The sequence below is a fragment of the Rhinatrema bivittatum genome, chromosome 4 (assembly GCF_901001135.1).
Source record: "Rhinatrema bivittatum chromosome 4, aRhiBiv1.1, whole genome shotgun sequence".
NCBI lineage: Eukaryota > Metazoa > Chordata > Amphibia > Gymnophiona > Rhinatrematidae > Rhinatrema > Rhinatrema bivittatum.
The window spans coordinates 196,134,198-196,153,554 of NC_042618.1; the positions used below are offsets into that span (position 1 = coordinate 196,134,198).

The 19,357-nt window shown below is 47.5% G+C and overlaps 1 protein-coding gene across 2 annotated transcripts in view; it reads left to right on the forward strand.

The window, feature by feature from the left end:
• Nucleotides 1-19,357, forward strand: part of DNAH1 (dynein axonemal heavy chain 1) — a 1,058,897-nt gene that overhangs the window by 678,668 nt on the left and 360,872 nt on the right. For both annotated transcript variants that reach the window (XM_029599497.1, XM_029599496.1), the window contains exons 40-41: nucleotides 4,461-4,619; nucleotides 5,475-5,576. In XM_029599497.1, coding sequence (XP_029455357.1) covers nucleotides 4,461-4,619; nucleotides 5,475-5,576 — 261 coding nt within the window. The remainder of the gene's footprint in view (nucleotides 1-4,460; nucleotides 4,620-5,474; nucleotides 5,577-19,357) is intronic.

Sequence of the window (19,357 nt, forward strand, 5' to 3'; positions counted from 1 at the left end):
CCTCACTTACCTCTCAGACAAGACCCCAGCAACCATGCCTACGCCACCAGGCTGCTTGTCCTCCAAGTGCAGTGGGAGACCGCAGCGAGCCGCGGCAGGACACTATTCTCAACCAGCGAGGCAGGATGCCACCGACATCACTGGGTCCCACTTCCCTTAGTGTGTGTACAAGCCAACTTGCCCAACCTTAAAGGGCCAGTGTCAGGGAAATCCCAACAGGCACCCTTCGATAACATCACTCTTCAGGCCTATAAAAAGCCTCTATAGATATTCCTCCAGTGCCTTGGCAACAGGTTACCCTACAGCCTGTATAGAGTGAGTTGCCTCAGTGTTTCCAAGTTCCTAGTCTTCTTTATGTCTTCAGTTCCTGGTCTTCACTCCTGTCTTCAGTTCCTTGTCTTCGTCTTGGTCCTTGGTTCTTGTGGTCTTCAACTCAATTTCATTTCTTCTCTGTGCCTTCCCTCCTGTGTTGTTCCTCATCTTCCTGCCCTGCCTATCTACCCCGCCTTCTCTTGGATGGATACCTGGTATCGATGTTGGCTTGCTTACTGGACCTCTCGACCACTGCCTGACTATTGGACTTCTCTTGAATGCCATCTGCCCTGACCCAAGTCTGCCTTTGATTTCTCCCACATGCCTGATGTCACCCATGGATCTTCTCACAGGACAAGCAGGATGGTAGTCCTGTAGTTCCCAGAACTTTGACTGGCCTCTACTGGGCATGCCCAGCATGGCATTAACCCTGCAGCCAGCAGGGGTCCCCTTTCAGTCTTCTTTTTTCCGCGCAGCAGTAGCCACGCGGTTAAGGAGCTCGGCAGAGATTCCTGACAGGAATTTTCCTCACGGAATTACTAAAATTTAATTTACCCCACAGGGGTCCCTCCTTCAACTTTTTTCAAGCCGCGGTACTCTGGTAAGTTTTTTACCCGTTTTCTGTCGATTACAATTGAGTTTGGCACTTGCGGCCTACAGGCCGTCGACCATACCGCGGGTCAATTTTTTCATGGCCATGGCGTCGGGGTTCCGCCGGTGACTGGTCTGAAATCACACCATATCCATCACAGAGTCTGTGTAATGTGTCTCGCAAGTGAGCACGATGTCCTAACCTGTCCCAAATGTGCCCTTATGACAACAAAAGGTCGCAAGGCTAGAATGGAGAAGATGGAGCTTCTCTTCCATTCTCAAACCCCAACGCCATCCATTGCATGGACGTCATCAGAACCGGCACCTTCAACCGCGCCAGCATCGACCTCCGGCAGTGACCATCCGGCATCGAAGACCTCTCGGCCTTTGTCACCCTCTACCCCCCCCTCAGGACCGAGGGGATCATAGAGATAAACATCGCCACTGGCATCGACAGTCTCGGACCATCGAGGGAGCGAAATCATCAACCTCACCATAGTCCGAGCTGCCGTCGAAGAAACCCCGTCCAGAAAAGGCACCGACCTTTTCGGTGACTGGGTCATAGTGGCAACCCTCACCTGACAGGGTATTGGGAGCCGTGACTCTGCATTTAACGGTGATCCCTCCGGCTGTGCCTCTGCCTCCTTCATCTGTTCCGGAGCCGGGGCTGCTTGCTCCAGGTCTCTGAGAAGAACTGCACCGGATGGTTCAGGAGGCCATCGAAAGACGATCGTTCGACTCCAGGTTCCTCCAGCACCGACACCGGTACAGATTGCGGAACCGACCACTGACCCGATTCCAGCAGCGTTGGCACCGTTGGTCTTGAGGATGGAAGCGCTTATGGCTGCTTTTCCACCGATGGACCCCGCCAACTTGCGTTGTCATCGGGAGGAGAAACACTGTTCCGCATCCCACCTTTGGGAGTTCTGCTGATGCCTCAGCCGTCGATACCGATACGTCCGTCGGTGCCACCGATCCACCCATTGGTGCTGACGCGTCCATCGGCACCATCGAGCCATCCATTGATGCCTGAACCGGTGCCTTTGATACCTTCATCGGTGCCTCCAGTTATTCGTTCCAGTCCTTCGGAGCCTCGACCAGGACCTTCAGGGATCCCACTGCCCTGTCCTCCTCAAGTCCATAGAGGAGCAGGTGCTGATCCCTACGACACCTGGACTGATGATTCTTCACCAGACACCGATGATTTGCCTTCACCACCTTCACCTACTAAAAGTAGAAAGCGTTCTCCTCCAGAGGACCTTTCCTTCATAAATTTTGTGAAGGAGATGCCTGAATTGGTACCCTTCCAATTGCAGACTGAACAAGATGACAGGCATCAAATGATGGAGCTGTTACAATTCCTGGATGCTTCCAAGGAAATAACCTCCATCCCTATCCACCAGGTTCTTCTAGATCTCCTCAAAAAGAACTGGGAACATCCTGGTACTGTGGCTCCAGTCCACAGGAAAGCTGACACTACCTATCTCCTTCAGTCAGCTCCAGTTTTTCCAAACCTCAATTGGATCACCAATCTGTGGTTGTCGAATCTGCCCAGAAAAGAGCAAGGAGATCAAAACCTCACACTTCCTTTCCCCCAGGCAAGGAACAGAAATTTCTAGATGCCATTGGTCGCCATGTCTTCCAGGGATCAATGCTCATCTCCAGAATTGCTTCTTATCAGCTCTATATGACCCAATATAATAGGGTCTTATTTAAGCAGATACAAGACTTAACAGACTCCCTGCCTCATCAATTTCAAGAGCAACTCCAAACCCTAGTCAGCAAGGGTTTTGAGGCAGGCAAGCATGAGATACGATAATCTTATATCTTTGACACTGCAACCAGGGTATCTGCAGCTGCTATCTCAGTAAGAAAATGGGCCTGGCTCAAGTCTTCCGACATTCGCCCTGAAGTTCAGGACAGATTGTCCGACCTCCCCTGTGTAGGAGACAATCTGTTTGGCAAGCAGATTCAACGGACGGTGGCGGAACTAAAGGACCACCATGAGACCCTGAGACAGCTCTCTCTCATGCCTTCAGAATACTCTTCAAAAACAGCCTTTTAGAAAAGACTCTAAGAAGTCATTCTTCTGCCCGAAGAAGTCCTACCCGCCACCAAGTCTTGTCAGACACGGAAACAAAAACCACAAAAGCTCCTCAGCCGGGCCCTGCTTCTGGTTTTTGACTCTTGCATAGAGAGCAGCAGCCAGCTTCCATTGCCCCACATACCAGTCGGAGGTCAACTGCTTTTTAACGAGACTGAAGGGGGACCCCTGCTGGCTGCAGGGTTAGTGCCATGCTGGGCATGCCCAGTAGGGGCCAGTCAAAGTTCTGGAAACTTTGACAGAAGTATTCCGTGATTGGGCTCCATCCTGTGATGTCACCCATATGTGAGGACTAACATTCTGCTGTCCTGTGAGAACACCTATTACAGGTAAGCAACATTTGCTTTCTCCTCATCAGCAGAGGCCCCCATCTAAGACCTGCCAGCCCCGGCACCTGAGGTCTCAACGTAAGGGGAATGTGGACTGGTATAGGCAAAGTTCCAGTTGGGCCTCTACCTCGTCTGACTCTGCCAGCTCCCTCCACCCTGCAGGTTGCACCAACTTCATGTCGGTCCAAGGGTCCATGCCCACAACACATTGCAATAAGAACACATTGTTTCTTGGAATTCCAACCAGCTTTTTTAACTATTACAAATAGTGCAGAATTGAGCTTCATGTTTTTTGATTGGCAGTTCACTTTGTGATCATCTGTCTTCAGTATTAGCTAGCCTTCATTGGCTTCCTATATATTGGTGAATGAAATATAAAGTGTTGTTAATACTTGGGATGTGCAATCGTTTTTCTCGAATTAGGCAATTTCAATTAAATTTCCTAATTCGGAATGTTTTGGAGAACCGAAAAATGAATGAATTTTTTCCGAAAATTCAGAAAAAATTCATTTTTGAGTTAGTGTGCGCTAACTCCCCATTAGTGCGCGCTAACTCCCCATTAGTGCGCGCTAACTCCCCATTGGTGCGCGCTAACTCCCCATTGGTGCGTGCTAATTCCCCATTGGTGCGAGCTAACTCCCCACTGGTGCGCGCTCAGTGGCGCTAACTCCCCACTGGTGCGCGCCTACTCCCCACTGGTGCGCGCCTACTCCCCATTGGTGCGCGCTAACTCCCCATTGGTGCGCGCTAACTCTGCCAGGTTAGTGTGCGCTATTGGGAGTTAGCGTGTACTAACTCCCATTAGTGCGCACTAACCCGAAAATCGTGGCCCCCCGAAAAAAAAAACCCCGAACCATGACGAAAAACGAAATTCCCGCAGGGGGCCCCGAAATGAAGCCCAACATGAAATTTTTACCCAGTGCACATCTCTAGTTAATACACAAATTGTTATATGATATGGTGCTATATGACTAAAGTCTGTTCTTAAGATTTATAAGCCCTCTAACGTTATAAGGTTAGCCAGCAAGGGACTGTTAGAAGTCCAGTCACCTAAGTTAACTCACCTTATAGAGGGTGCATGATTGTTCCTTTTCTATGGCTTTATGATGTTTGCTTGTTCCCAGGGTGAAAAAGAGATCCCTGCTGAGAAGCAGAGCCGTCTGGAAGAGCTGATTGAACCTTGGTTCATCTTCTCCCTGATCTGGAGTGTTGGTGTAACAGGAGATGCAGACAGCCGCATACTTTTCAGTAAATGGTTGAGAGAAAAGATGGTAACTGAGCAGGTGAATGGATGAAAAAAAGATCCTAGCAAAGAGAGATAATATTAGTTGGTAGAATTTGACAATCTAGGTCCTTCAAAATATAATCAGAGATTCTCGAATGAGGGAAGAAGAAATATTGTGAAGTATAATATGGTATCTCATAACATTCCAGGGCTAAAGAGAGAATCATTGATAATTCTCTTTTTCCAAGATATTTTTTTTACTTGCAGCTAGATCACAACATGTACACATATGCACACACACATTCTCTGTTATAGAAATATGTTAATTAAAATTGATAGAGAAGAAAAAGCCATAATCTAGTAATAATTGTTCAGACATTTTGATGAATAAAACATATTTTATCAGTTTAAAAAAAATGAACATAAATATTTCTCACGATAATTTTCAAACATCCCGCTAAACTTGTGCTGCAAATATGTAAATTAGTTATATCAATTTTCAAAGCAGACTTATATGCTTAAATCTGCTTTGAAATTTATCTTACCAAATATACTCCACACAAGTCAGACTGCTGTTTGGTATGCTCAAAATGTTTCTTACCTATGATTACATTTACCAAGGATGTGTGTAAATCCAAATCCCGCCCGAACCCTATACCGTGATTTTATCAATCCAGATAAACTTACATATGAACATGATGTAAGTGCATAAGTTTTCTTCCACATCAGGTTGGCAATTTTATAACAGGCTGCTTCTGCATGTAAAACACTAGTTTAAATGCAAAAGTTAATTTAAAAATTAAATCCCCCCCCCCCCCCCATAATTTTGTTTAGTTCATTTTCTACTGTTCTATTTGGCAGAATCACAGTTTCATTTACTGTCACATTAATGTGTTTAAAATTGTCTCTTCAGATCAAGTTTTTGTTTCCGGAGGAAGGTCTGGTTTATGATTATAAGCTGGATGATGCAGGCATAAGCATCGCAGATGATGAAGAAGAAGAAACTTTACGAGAGGTAAAAGATTTAATGTGATTGGGAAATGATAGAAGTCTATAAAATCGTGAGTGGAGTAGAAAAAATAAATAGAATCAATTGCTTATGCTTTCGAAAAATGCAAACACTTGGGGATACTCCATGAAGTTAGTTAGTAGGACATTTATTTATTTATTTATTTTATTTATTAACTTTTATTTACCAACATTCGTGAAGCACATCATGCCGGTTTACAAAGAACTCAGATGAGATACAGCAAAACAATATAGCAGTATAACAAAATAACTTTATAAACAATGTAATATAATATTACTAACCAAAAGAATAAAAGACAGAACTGAACAAAATAAAACAGTACAAAGGCATTACAAAAGGAACCAATGGAGCAGAAGATGTAAGGGGGAGGAAGGGGGGGGAGAGGAGGGGGAGGGCGAGGGGGAGGGAGGGTGGGTGAGGGTTTAAGAGGGGAGTGGGAAAAGGGGGGGAAGAGGAGAGGGAGGGGAGAGAACCAAAGTTAAAAGGAATTAAAAGGGAGAGAATACATAAGACTTAATACATAAGACTTAAGAGAGGTATCACTTAAATAAGTAGAGTTGCGGAAGAATCGAAAAAATCGCGAAGGCGGTGGAAACACTGGGAAATGGATTCTTCAGAGGGTATCAAGGGGGGGAGGTGGAAAGGGTGGAGGGGGGGGGAATACCGGGGGAAAGGGTAGCGGCCGGGTGACGAGGAAACAAGGGGTAGTGGGGAAGGAGGAGAAAAAGGATAAATCCGGCGAAGGGGGAGTGTAGAAGTCAAACCGGGGGAAACTGAAAAGGAGGGGGGGGAGCGGGGGTAAAGATAGGCAGGGAGGGGCTGAAAGTGGTAGGTGATTGTAGCTGAAGAGGGATATTACGTTTGGTTTGCATCAGGGTATGCCTGTCGGAAAAGCCATGTCTTGACGCCTTTCTTAAAGTTGTGAAAGGATGTCTCTTGGCGTAGGAGGGCGGGGAGGGAGTTCCAGAGGGTAGGGCCAGCGACGGAGAAGGCTCTCCCTCTAGTGTTGGCTGAATGTGCTGTTTTGAGGGATGGGGTGTGAAGGGTGTCTGCATGGGTTGTTCTTGTGGGGCGGTCGGAGGAGCGGTAACGAGGCATTTCGTCCAGCCAGATGTGGTTGTGTTTATGAAGGGAGTTGTGAAGGATGGTGAGGGTTTTGTATTGTGAGCGGAAGGATATGGGCAGCCAATGTAGGTCCTTTAGTGTAGGGGTGATGTGGTCCCTTTTTCGCGTACCGGTTATAATTCTAGCCATAGAATTTTGTAGAATCTGAAGGGGTTTGATGGTAGAGGCAGGGAGTCCTAGTAGCAGGGAATTACAGTAGTCTAGTTTCGCGAGCATGGTGGTCTGAACGACTGTGCGGAAATCGTGGGTGTGGAGGAGGGGTTTAAGTTTTTTTAGGATGTTGAGTTTATAGAAACCTCCCTTTAAGAGAGCTTTGATGTGGGGTTTGAAACTTAGGTGCTGATCTATAAAGACGCCCAGGTCTCTTACAAACTGGGTCTGCGAGTGGGCTGTGGTGGTATTTAGGGGAGTATTCTGTCGCCTGGGGAGAGTGAAACGTTCAGGCTGGTTAGAGATGACGAGTAATTCTGCTTTTGAGGTATTTAGAGCTATTTCTTCAATTTAAAACAAATTGAAGAAAATATTTTTCACTCAATGCATAGTTAAGTTCTGGAACTCAATGCTGAAGGATGTGATAAAGGGAGTTAGCACAGCTGGTTTAAAAACGGTTTAGACAAGTTCTTGGAGAAAATGTCCATAAACCATGATTAACCAGGTACACTAGGGAAAACAACTATGCTTCCCTAGGCATTAGTAGCATGAAATCTTTCTACTGTTTGGGATCCTGCCAAGTACTTGTAACCTGGATTGGCCACTGTGGAAAACAGGATACTGGGCTTAATGGACCCTTAGTCTGACCCAGTATGCCAATTCTTATGATGTAGAAAATTACAAGATCGAAAGAGAGGGAGAGAAACTTCCAAATTTAGCTTCATTGCAAGAGAAGAAGACAGTCACATATCTTTTACTACCATAGATAAGTTAAATTATCTCTTAAATATCTGGATTATAGGAATGCAGAATATGACAGGAGATAAAAACCATAAGATCCATCTATTCCAATTTCCTTTACTTTTATAACACTGCCAGATTTACTTGATCTCCGTCTTTACATTTACTTCCCACAGCTAAGCAATTCCTCTGCCTATCCCAATGGTTCCCAGACCTGTCCTATTGACTCCTCGGCCTTTTGAGAACAACTACAACTACAGTGAATATATCTGAGATATATCTGCATACATCGGAGACCCAATCAATGTTCCTTCTAATTTTTTAAAAACTATGTGGAAAAATGTTCTTTTTCTGCAACTTTTTATAAGTTGAGTTCAAATTTGTGTGCTATGAGCAATATAATGCAGGGGTCCCCAACCACCGGCCCGCGGACCAGTACCGGGCCGTTGGGGGTTTTTTGCCGGTCCGTGGCGCCGCTCTCCCCGGCTGCCGTTCATTGGCTGCCGCTGCTGCGGGGAGGCAGGGCAAGGCTGGAGACCCGCCTCCTCCAAACCCATGACCCGAAAAGCAAATTAGCTCATCGCGGCTGAGCGGTCAACTATGTTGCCGGAGCCACTGCAGGTGCTCCTCCTACTTCCTGCCCGCCCTGCCCCGGAAGAAACATGTTGCCGGAGCCACGTGGGCAGGAAGGAGGAGGAGCTTCAGCCGTGTGCAGAAGAGGAGCATTGCGGCCCGAGAAGACCAGGGCCACTGCAGAGCCCATCCTGCAGCGGCCCGTGAAAAGGAGGCTGAGGGTCTGTAGAGTTGTATGTGTGTGTGCGTGTATGAGATGAGTTGAGAGATTGTGTGTGTGAGTTGAGAGACTGTGTGTGGGAGTGAGGACCTGAATGTTTGCAGAGAGAATGTGAGAGCCTCTGTGTGTATGAGAGAGACAGCATGTGAGAGTGAGAACCTGTGCTTGAGCAAGACAGCATGTGGGAGTGAGAAGAGAGCCTGTGTGTGTGAGAGTCAGACAGCATGTGCCAGTGAGAGATTGTTTGTATGAATGATTGTATGAGAGAGAGCATGTGAGAGTGAGAGCATGTGTGTTTGTGTGTGAGAGAGAGAGAAAGCATGTGAGAATGAGAACCTGTGTGTGTGAAGGAAGAAGACAGATGGAGAGAAAAGAAATAGAAAAAAAGGCAATATAAAAGGAATTGGCAAAAAAATAAGAAAGGGAAGGTGGGGAAAAAAAAGCCTGTGACCAACCGATCAGAAAAAAAAAAATTACTTTTTACTGATTGGCACATGTAATCTTTGAGAATGTGCAAGAGTAGCACTTTCTCTATGCGGATCTCACAATGTACGAGGCAGCAGAATGGGCTTCAATTCCAGTAGCAGCAATCAGCACCTCCCCAATAGCCATGTGGCAGCAGTGACAATGGCAGCAGAGGAATGAGAGAGGCTCTGAGGTTGTGAGGGAGCCAGTGAGAGTGAGAGCATGAGTGTGTATGATATAATCCAGGGGAGTAAGAGTGTGTGTGTGTGTATGTGTGTGTGTGTGGGGGGGGGTGTGGACGGGGAGAGAGTGTGTGTGTGTGTGGGGGGGGTGGACGGGAAGACAGTATCTTACAGCCTGAGAGTATGTCAGTGTCTGTGAGAGCGAGAACTAATGGTTGGGTATAACAGCATGAATGTGTATGTATGTGACAGTGTATGTGTGAGAGAGAATGGACATTCTGAACCTATGGTGAGTTGAGTCACATTCACATTATAAATGTCATAATTAATTAAGTATGCACTAAAATCCAACCCCATCCATAACCCCGCCTCCATATGACCAAAGCCCTGCCCCTGCCCCACCCCCACCCCGCCTTGCCGGGCTATGGAAAAATGTTCTTGCTCGAAGCCGGTCCCTGGTGCAAAAAAGGTTTGGGACCACTGATATAATGCACATAATATTGGGATTTCTTGTGTACACATAGGGGCAGATTTTCAAAGCTCTACGCGCGCCAGGCCTAATTTCAAAAGGCCCGGCGGCGCACATAAAGCCCCGGGACGCGTGTAAGTCCCCGGGGCTTGAAAAAAGGGACGGGGCATGGGCGGGCTGGTCCGAGGGCGGAGCCAGAGCCTCCAGGCACAGCGGCCATTTGCTGCTATGCCTGGGATCGCGGGACGGCCGTTGGCCGGCGCGCGCAACCTACGCCTGCCCAGAGGCAGGTGCAACTTATAAAATAAAGGTTAAGGGGGGTTTAGGTAGGGCTGGGCGGTGGGTTAGGTAGGGGAAGGTGGGGGGGAGGGAACGGGGAAAGCCAGCAGGGCTCTCCAAGGGCTCGGCGAGCGCAGGGTGCACTATTGTGCACCACCTTGTGAGCGCCGACCCCGGATTTTATAACATGCACGCGGCTGCGCACGCATGTTATAAAATCAGGCATACATTTGTACATGTCGGGTTGCGCGCACAAATGCACGCCCGCTCGTTGGTATTAAAATCCGGTCCATAGGGTTTAATTTTCAAAAGTATTTACATGCTTAAAACTGGGTTTTACACATATAAATGCAGTTTACTCATGTAAGTGGGCTTTTGAATATTGCTACAACATATGCCATTGAATTGTCAATAGGTTTTACCTACATTAAGTGCACTTAAAGGGGAATTTTAATACCCACATGCAGGCGTCCATGTGTGCGCCATACACATGGATGCGCCAATTTCATGCATGTTATAATATCGGCTACCTACATGCACATGCGCACCCGATTTTATATCAATGCGCGTAAGGGGGGAAATTTTACAAGATGCACGTAGCGACAGACTAGGCCTTTGCCCAGTTCCCTCCAGTCCACTCCAATAAAGGAGCAGACTGGGAGGGAACTTCCTAAATGCCCTACCTACCATTTCTGCCTTTTTTCCTGCCCTTCCTGACTCCTAAAACCCCTCTAACTAGCTTTTTTTTGTTGTTTCAATACCTACCAACTCTCCAGAGAAGTAGTAGGTTGCGTGGGCTGGCCGGCTGCTGGCGCGTGCTTCAGCAGGACAGCGCCTAATGGCATTCTCCTGGCCAGCCTCCATCTTGCCCAGAGCCTGCCCCCAGCCCACCCCTTTTTAAAATGAATTGGTCTTTGGCCCGTACCAGGGAATACTTGCGTGGCCAGGGCCCTTTGAAAATGCACGCAGCATGCACGCAGCCCAGCCACATGCTTATCTCCTGGTTTTATCGCGCGCCGGCCTTTTAAAATTTGACTGTTAATGCAGGTAAATGGCTTTTGAAAATTGGTACAATAGTATGCTACTTTTACATGCATAACTCTTTTGAAAATTCACCTGTATGTTTTGTCAAGTGCATATGCGCACAGCTTTTTTATTTTTTAAATTATTTTTATTCAGCAGAGGAGAAGTCCATAAACTGCTATTAATCAATAAGGAATAGTATCTTGGGATTTATTTAATGTTTGGGTACTTGCCAACAGGATGCTGGGCTCGATAAACCCTTGGTCTGACCAAATATGGCATGTCTTATGTTCTTATGTTCATAGAAAAATTGTATTCATTAAATTGTATTCAAAATATCTCTCCAGTGGGGGTGTCATCAAGCCAGGAAGCCAGTGTAAGACCACCTTTAAGGTGGTTGTCCGGTCTAATCAATCATCCACCCCAAAGGAAAGGTGAAAAGAGGAAGTAAAGAAATGTTCTTTTTGTATATTTTTGTTATGTAATTAAAAAAAAAATTTTTCAAAGACAACAGAGCCACACTGTTCACTCCACACACTCCATATATCTGTCTCCTTCACTATAAACAAATGCTTGCACTGCAGTGCCTTAAATGAAATAAACCCCGACATCAGCTGATGTCTCGGTCTGCCCTACATCAGGGGGTAGAAAAACTTATCTTAAAAGGCTTTTGACGATCTTGAAGCTTGCTTCTGGTAGATACTCCGATCTTCATCACCTGATATGAATCACGGTTTAAACCCGATCGCATCTTGAGTTGCAATTTGAAGATGGTGCCCTTCAGGGGAACGTAGCATCCAGCGTCTGACATCAAATGAACAGTCGCAAGAACAGTCACAGACCTTTAAATCAACAGGAAATGGTTGAAAACGTCAATGCAGATTAAATCCATTAAAACAAAACTGTAAATTTAAACAATTAGAGAAAATCTGTAAGTTCCAATTCAGTGTTCAGCCCAATAGGTGCCAAGGTTTGCAAGATATAAATTCATTTTTGTTCTAGTTGATCAACTGGCGGGAAAAGCCCCCACCTCACCAAGATACTGCTAGTTGGGCCAAAGCACAGAAACGAAGATCTTCAAAAGTGTGTTCTGAATTAGAACAATGCTCAACTAAAAGTGCTGCCAAACAATTGTTTCTCAGGCAGCTATGATGTTCAATCATCCGATGACAAAGTTTTTGAATAGTCTTACCAATGTAAAATTTATTATATGAATATTTGATCAGGTAGACTACCCCCTGAGATTGGCAAGTAGTTTCAAATCGGAGATGGAATTCACGGTTCAAATAAGGGACTGTAATACTCGATGTATTCATAGAAATAGCAAATGTTGCTTACCTGTAACAGGTGTTCTCACAGGACAGCAGGATGTTAGTCCTCACATATGGGTAACATCACAGGATGGAGCCAAATCACGGAACACTTCTGTCAAAGTTTCCAGAACTTTGACTGGCCCCTACTGGGCATGCCCAGCATGGCACTAACCCTGCAGCCAGCAGGGGTCCCCCTTCAGTCTTGTTAAAAAGCTACAGGTAGTGCCGAAAATAAAATAAGAAAATGTTACAAACCCAACACCGCAGGGCGGCGGGCAGGTTTCGTGAGGACTAACATCCTGCTGTCCTGTGAGAAACACCAGTTACAGGTAAGCAACATTTGCTTTCTCACAGGACAAGCAGGATGGTAGTCCTCACATATGGGTGAGTACTGAGCTGAGGATGTCCGAATATGCACCAAATGTACCCAGACGGGCAAGGGACTAGGCCTGGGATGAAATTTGGCCAAGGACATCCTGAACCCCACCAGGCAGGTGGAAGGGTGTTGGTACATTACGTTGTAAATAGGTTGCGCAACACAGACTGGCCAAAGATGGAATCTTGTCTTCCGGCTTTTCCAAGCAATAGTGGGCTGTAAAGGTATGGATAGAACTCCAGGTGGCAGCCCTGCAAATGTCAGGAAGCGGCACCGATCGTAGGTGTGCTACTGAAGTCGCCATGGCCCTCACAGAGTGTGCCTTAAAAACGGTCTTGAAGTGCAATGCCTGCTTGCTGATAGCAAAAGCATATGCAGTCCGCTAACCAGGAGAAGAGAGTATGCTTTACCCACAGGCTGCCCCGATTTGATAGGATGGAAAGAGACAAACAATTGAATGCTTTTCCTGTGGGCAGCTGTATGGTCTAGGTAGAACGCTAGAGCCCGTTTGCAGTCAAGGGTATGCAGAGCCTGCTCTCCTGGATTGGAATGGGGCCTGGGAAAAAAGGTAGGTAGTATAATGGATTGATTGAGATGAAACTCCGAAACTACCTTAGGTAAGAATGTAGGGTGAGTGCGGAGTACAGCTCAGTCCTGCAGAAGTTTAGTGTAAGGTGGGTAAATAACTAGAGCCTGTAATTCACTAACTCTGCGAGCGGAAGTGAGGCTCGAATGGTGGTTTCATGAGCCGACCCAAAACTAGGTTGAGGTCCCAAGAAGAGGCAGAGGAGGCTTGAGGTAAAGCAAGCTCTTCAAAAAACGTGTTACATGGGGTTGTACTGAAATAGGAACATCCCCATCATCTTTATGGAAGACAGCCACCACACTGACATGCATTCTGGTGGAGGACGTTTTTAATTGTAAAGCTTTTGCTAAGTTAATGTTCATTGTAAACCGAGATGATGTTTTCATACGTGCCACGGTATATAAAAACCCTTAAATAAATAAATAAATAAATAATAGACCTGACTCTGACAAGTGCCAGAGATAGTCCAGAAACTTCGTGATTGTACAGGTAAAGGGGTCAAGGGATTGAGAAGAACACCATGACATAAACCTGTTCCATTTGTAAGAATACGATTTTCTAGTGGAAGGCTTCCGTGAAGCAATCAGGACACAGGAAACTGGTTCAGAAAGGTTAAGTGGCTGAAGGATTAACCTTTCAACATCCATGCCGTCAGGGAGAAGGCTTGACGATTGGGGTGGCGTAGGCACCCGTCGTTTTGAGTGAATAGAAGCGGGTCCTTTCCCAAGGGAATGTGCCTGCGAATGGAGGGATCCTGAAGTATTGGAGAGATCCTGAAGTATTGGAAACCAACTTGGCGCGGCCAGTGGGGTGCTATCAGGATCATGGTTCCCTTGTCCTGACATAACTTCACAAGAGTCTTCGAGAGAAGTGGAAGTGGAGGGAATGCGTGTAGGAGACCGGTTGCCCATGAGAGGGAGAACGAGTCTCTTGGCTGATAGTATTGGCTGCGAGTGAGAGAGCAGAAGTTGTCTACTTTGTGATTTTGAGGTGACGCAAAGAGGTCTATTTGAGGATAACCCCATTGGTGGAAAATCGTGTTTGCTACTGATGGGTTGAGAGACCACTTGTGCGGTTGAAAGGTGCGACTCAACTTGTCTGCCAACACACTGTCCACTCCCGGCAAGTAGGTGGCCTTGAGGTACATCGAATGGGAGAGGGCCTCCGCCCATATCAGTGCAGCTTCCTGACACAGAAGGTAGGAGCCCATCCCTCCCTGTTTGTTGATGTACCACATGACCACCTGGTTGTCAGTCTAGATCAGGATGACTTGATTGGAGAGGCGATCCTGAAATACCCTGAGAGCATATCTGATTGCTCGCAGCTCCAGGAAATTTATTTGGTGTTTGGCTTCCTCTGGAGACCAAGATCCTTGTGTCTGCAGATCGGCCATGTGGGCTCCCCAGCCAAGGTTGGAAGCATCGGTGGTGAGTATTATTTGAGGGTCTGGAGCCTGGAAGGGCAAGCCCTGGAGGAGATTGATCTGATTTTTCCACCAGGCGAGAGACAAACGGAGTGAGTCGGTTATGTGGACAATGGTCGACGGGGGATGAATGGATTGATTCCATTGGGACCTTAGAGTCCACTGCATGACACTCATGGCCAAGCAGGTCATTGGGGTGACCTGAACTGAGGACGCCATGTGTCCCAGGAGGATCAGGAAGCGGTGTGCAGTCGTGGAGTGTTGAGACTGCAGCTGGTGTGCAAGAGACACAAGAGTGAGAGCTCGCTGTCGAGGCAGGAAAACCTTTGCCTGCAAGGTGTCCAAGTCTGCCCCAATGAACGATAGGGTTTGAGATGTGATCCTAAGCAGGATTTGCCCTAATTGGCGAGAAATCCGAGTGAAATTAGAGTGTGTAAAGTAAGATGTAGGGACGACAGAGCAGCTTGCTGAGTGGGAGCCCTGATTAACCAATCGTCTAGATAGGGGTAGATGTGAACACCTTGAGTTCTGAGGAAGGCTGCAACTACCATGAGGCATGTTGTGAAGACTCGTGGTGCAGATGCAAGGCCAAATGGAAGCACTCAGTACTGATAGTGCTTGGGGCCTACTAAAAACCTCATGTATTTGCAATGCAATGGAATTATCGCGATATGAGTGTATGCGTCCTGGAGGTCTAGAGAGCAGAGCCCTCTCCTCTTTGTAGAAGAGGAAGAAGAGAGTCCAAGGTTACCATTTTGAACTTCTCTCGCTGGAAGTACTTGTTGAGGGCACGTAGATCCAGAATTGGACAAACGCCTCCCGATTTTTTAGGGATTAGAAAGTACCTGGAATAGAAAACTAGGCCTTGTTGTGAGTATGGCACTGGTTCTATTGCTCTTGACTGGAGGAAGAGGGAGACCACCTGCTCCAGGAGCAGTCAGTGGTCGGATGTTCTCCACTTCGGTAGAGGTGGGGAGTCCGGTGGAATGGAGAGAAAGTTCAGATGATAATCTTGAGCAATTATCGCTAAGACCTACTGGTCTGAGGTGATTGAGTGCCACCTGTTGTTGAAATGCACAATCGACCTCCGACTGGTATGTGGGGCAATGGAAGCTGGCTGCTGCTCTCTATGTAAGAGTCAAAAACCGGAAGCAGGGCCCGGCTGAGGGGCTGCTTGCGGTTTTTGTTTCCGTGTCTGACGAGACTGGACTTTCTGGAATGGTCTCATAGAACGGGTTCTAGTTGGTGGCGAGTAGGACTTGTTCGGGCGGAAGAATGACTTCTTAGCATCTTTTCTAAAAGGCTGTTTTGAAGAGTATTCGGAAGGTATGAGAGAGAGCTGTCTCAGAGTCTCATGATGGTCCTTTAGTTCCGCCACCATCCGTTGAATCTGCTCGCCAAACAGATTGTCTCCTACACAGGGGAGGTCGGACAATCTGTGCTGAACTTCAGGGCGAAGGTTGGAAGACTTGAGGCAGGCCCATCGTCTTGCCGAGATAGCAGCTGCAGTTACCCTGGTTGCAGTGTCAAAGATATAAGATGATCGTATCTCATGCTTGCCTGCCTCAAAACCCTTGCTGACTAGGGTTTTGAGTTGCTCTTGAAATTGATGAGGCAGGGAGTCTGTTAAGTCTTGTATCTGCTTAAATAAGACCCTATTATATTGGGTCATATAGAGCTGATAAGAAGCAATTCTGGAGATGAGCATTGATCCCTGGAAGACACGGCGACCAGTGGCATCTAGAAATTTCTGTTCCTTGCCTGGGGAAAAGGAAGTATGAGGTTTTGCTCTCCTTGCTCTTTACTGGGCAGATTCGACCAACACAGATTGGTGATCCAATTGAGGTTTGCAAAAACCTGGAGCTGACTGAAGGAGATAGGTGGTGTCAGCTTTCCTGTGGACTGAAGCCACAGAGCCAGGATTTTCCCAGTTCTTTTTGAGGAGATCTAGAAGAACCTGGTGGATAGGGATGGAGCATCCAGGAATTGTAACAGCTCCATCATTTGATGCCTGTCATCTTGTTCTGTCTGCAATTGGAAGGGACCCAATTCAGACATCTCCTTTACAAAATTTATGAAGGAAAGGTCCTCTGGAGGAGAACACTTTCTATTTTCAGTAGGTGAAGGTGGTGAAGACAAATCATCGGTGTCTGGTGAAGAATCATCAGCCAGGTGTCGTAGGGATCAGTGCCTGCTCCTCTAGGGACTAGAGGAGGGCGGGGCGGTGGGATCCCTGAAGGTCCTGATCGAGGTTCCGAAGGACTCAAAGGAATAACTGGAGGCACCCTAGAAGGCATCGAAGGCACTGGTGCAGGCTTCGAGGGCATCGATGGATGGCTCAGTGGTGCCGATGGACGCGTCGGAATCGATGGCTGAGGCATCGGCAGAACTCCCGAAGGAAGGATGCGGAACAGTGTTTCTCCTCCCGATGACAACGCAAGCGGGGAGGGCACTGGAGCCATCGGTGACCCTGGGTCCATCGGTGGAAAAGCTGCCATAAGCATTTCTATCCTCGAGAGCTTGGGTGCCAATGCTGCTGGAATTGGGTCAGTGCTCTGTTCCGCAATCGGTACTGGAGTCGATGCATCGCCTTGTCGATGGCCTCCTGAACCATCCAGTCCAGTTCTTCTCGGAGACCTGGAGTAAGCAGCCCTGGCTCCGGAACAGAAGAAGGAGGCCGAGGCATAGCTGGAGGGACCACCTTTAAATGCGGAGTTGCGGCTTCCGATATCCTGTCGGGTGAGGGTTGCCTCTGTGACCCGGTCGCCGAAAAGGTTGGTTCCTTTTCTGGATGGGGTTTCTTCTGCGGCTCGGACGATGGCGAGGTCGATGATTTTGCTCCCTCGATGGTCCGAGACTTTAACCAGCACAGCTGCTAAATTTGCAGCTGTGCTGGGTAAAGCACAGTGAACTATATACCTTTGTGATGCAAATCAGAACAGATCAGCGCCATTAATTTCTGTTGCACCTCCACATATGCTGAATAATCTTGCAAGAGGAGGAGTTTATGGCCTTAGTATTCCAACCGTCTTTGTGTTGCGAGTATGGACCCTTGGACCGGGATGAGGTTAGCACTACCTTCGGGAGGAGCCCTGCAGGTCCTTACCATTGCCTGGCAGAGCTGGCTGGAGAAAAGGTCCAACAGAGACTTCATCAAAACCAGCCCACATTCCCTGCAGGTTAGGTGCCAGGGCCAGCAGGTAGGGCACGAGTCCACATAGGCCTTGACATCTCTCTGTACCTGAGGCCATCAATAATACTGCTGAAGTAGCATGAGAGTCTGGGCCCAACCAGGATGACCTGCAACATGGGAATCGTGGGACCATTCCAATATTTTCTGGCGGAGTCAGCTTTCCTAGGGGACGGTCACTGCGGAGGTCAAAAGAATCCGGGCTGGATCAATAAATATGCCGGGGAAAATCAGGCATGTCTTCTGCCTCAAAGGATCGAGAGAGAGTGTCCACTCAAATATGCATCGTTGCTGGCCAATACCTCACCTCAAAGTCAAAGCGGGCAAAGAACAAGGACCATCAGGCTTGGTGTGCGTTCTGACGTTGAGCATGATGACGGTGTTACAAGTTCTTATGGTTGGTATATATCATAACCCGGTGTTGCGCACCCTCCAACCACTGTCGCCACTCCTTGAGCACCATCTTAATGGCTAACAACTCCTTGTCTTCAATTCCATAATTCCACTTGGGCGAGAATTCCCGGGAGAGGAAGGAACAGGGATGAAGAACCCCTGTATTTGAATGTTGGCTTAGTATGGCCCCTACACCCGAGGAGGAGGCATCGACCTCTAGGATAAATGGGCACATGGGATCCGGGTGATGGAGACATAGTTTCTGGAGAAAGGCCTGCTTCAACTCTAGGAAAGCAGCAATGGCTTCGGGGGGAGGGTGGGCAAATCCTTGTGTTGGCCCTCTTCCTGGTGAGTGCCGTAAGGATGGGGACTGCAATCCAAGAATAATTGGGGATGAAATGTCGATAGAAATTCGCAAATGCCAAAAATCTCTGCAATGCGTGGAGGCCAATAGGTTGTGCCCAATTTTGGATGCAGCTCACTTTCTCTGGATCCATACGGAAGCCATGGCTGGAAACTATGTATCCCAAAAAGGGTAGGCTCTCCTTCTTGAAGATGCATTTCTTTATTTTAGCGAATAGTTGATTTACATGTAAATGCTGGAAGACACACTGGACATCTTGGCAGTGGGATTGGAGATCCTTGGAAAAAAATGAAAATGTCGTCTAGATAGATCACAATAGACACATACAACAGATCCCTAAAAATCTCATTACCAGATATTTTTAATGACCATCCTGCAGATTGAACGCTGTCTTCCATTCATCACCCTGTTTTATTCAAACAAGGTTGTATGCCCCCCCCAAAGATCCAACTTAATGAATATCTTGGCTCCCTGGAGGCGATCAAGAAGTTCTGAAAGGAGTGGCAAGGAGTAGCGCTCTTTCTTCATTATCACGTTCAGGCCCCAATAATCTATTCACGGGCACAGTGAACCGTTCTTCTTCGACACGAAGAATCCCACCCCTGCGGGAGACATGGAAGATCTGATGAACCCATGCTCAAGGTTTTCTTTTATATACATGGCCTTGGTCGGGTGGCGAGGCCGGATGGAAAGCAGAGGCCAACTGGATCTTTGCCACTACCAGCCCACGTTCCCCGCAGGTTGAGACCTTGGGTACAGGGGCTGGCTGGATTTAGGTGGGCCTCTGCGTGGATGATCCCAGGGAGCTGACGAGGGAGCATGGTGGCAACCAGGAGAGAGAGGTCTGAGGCCGGAGCCTGGAGCGGTATCAGATCCAGTCCAGTGGGCCAGACG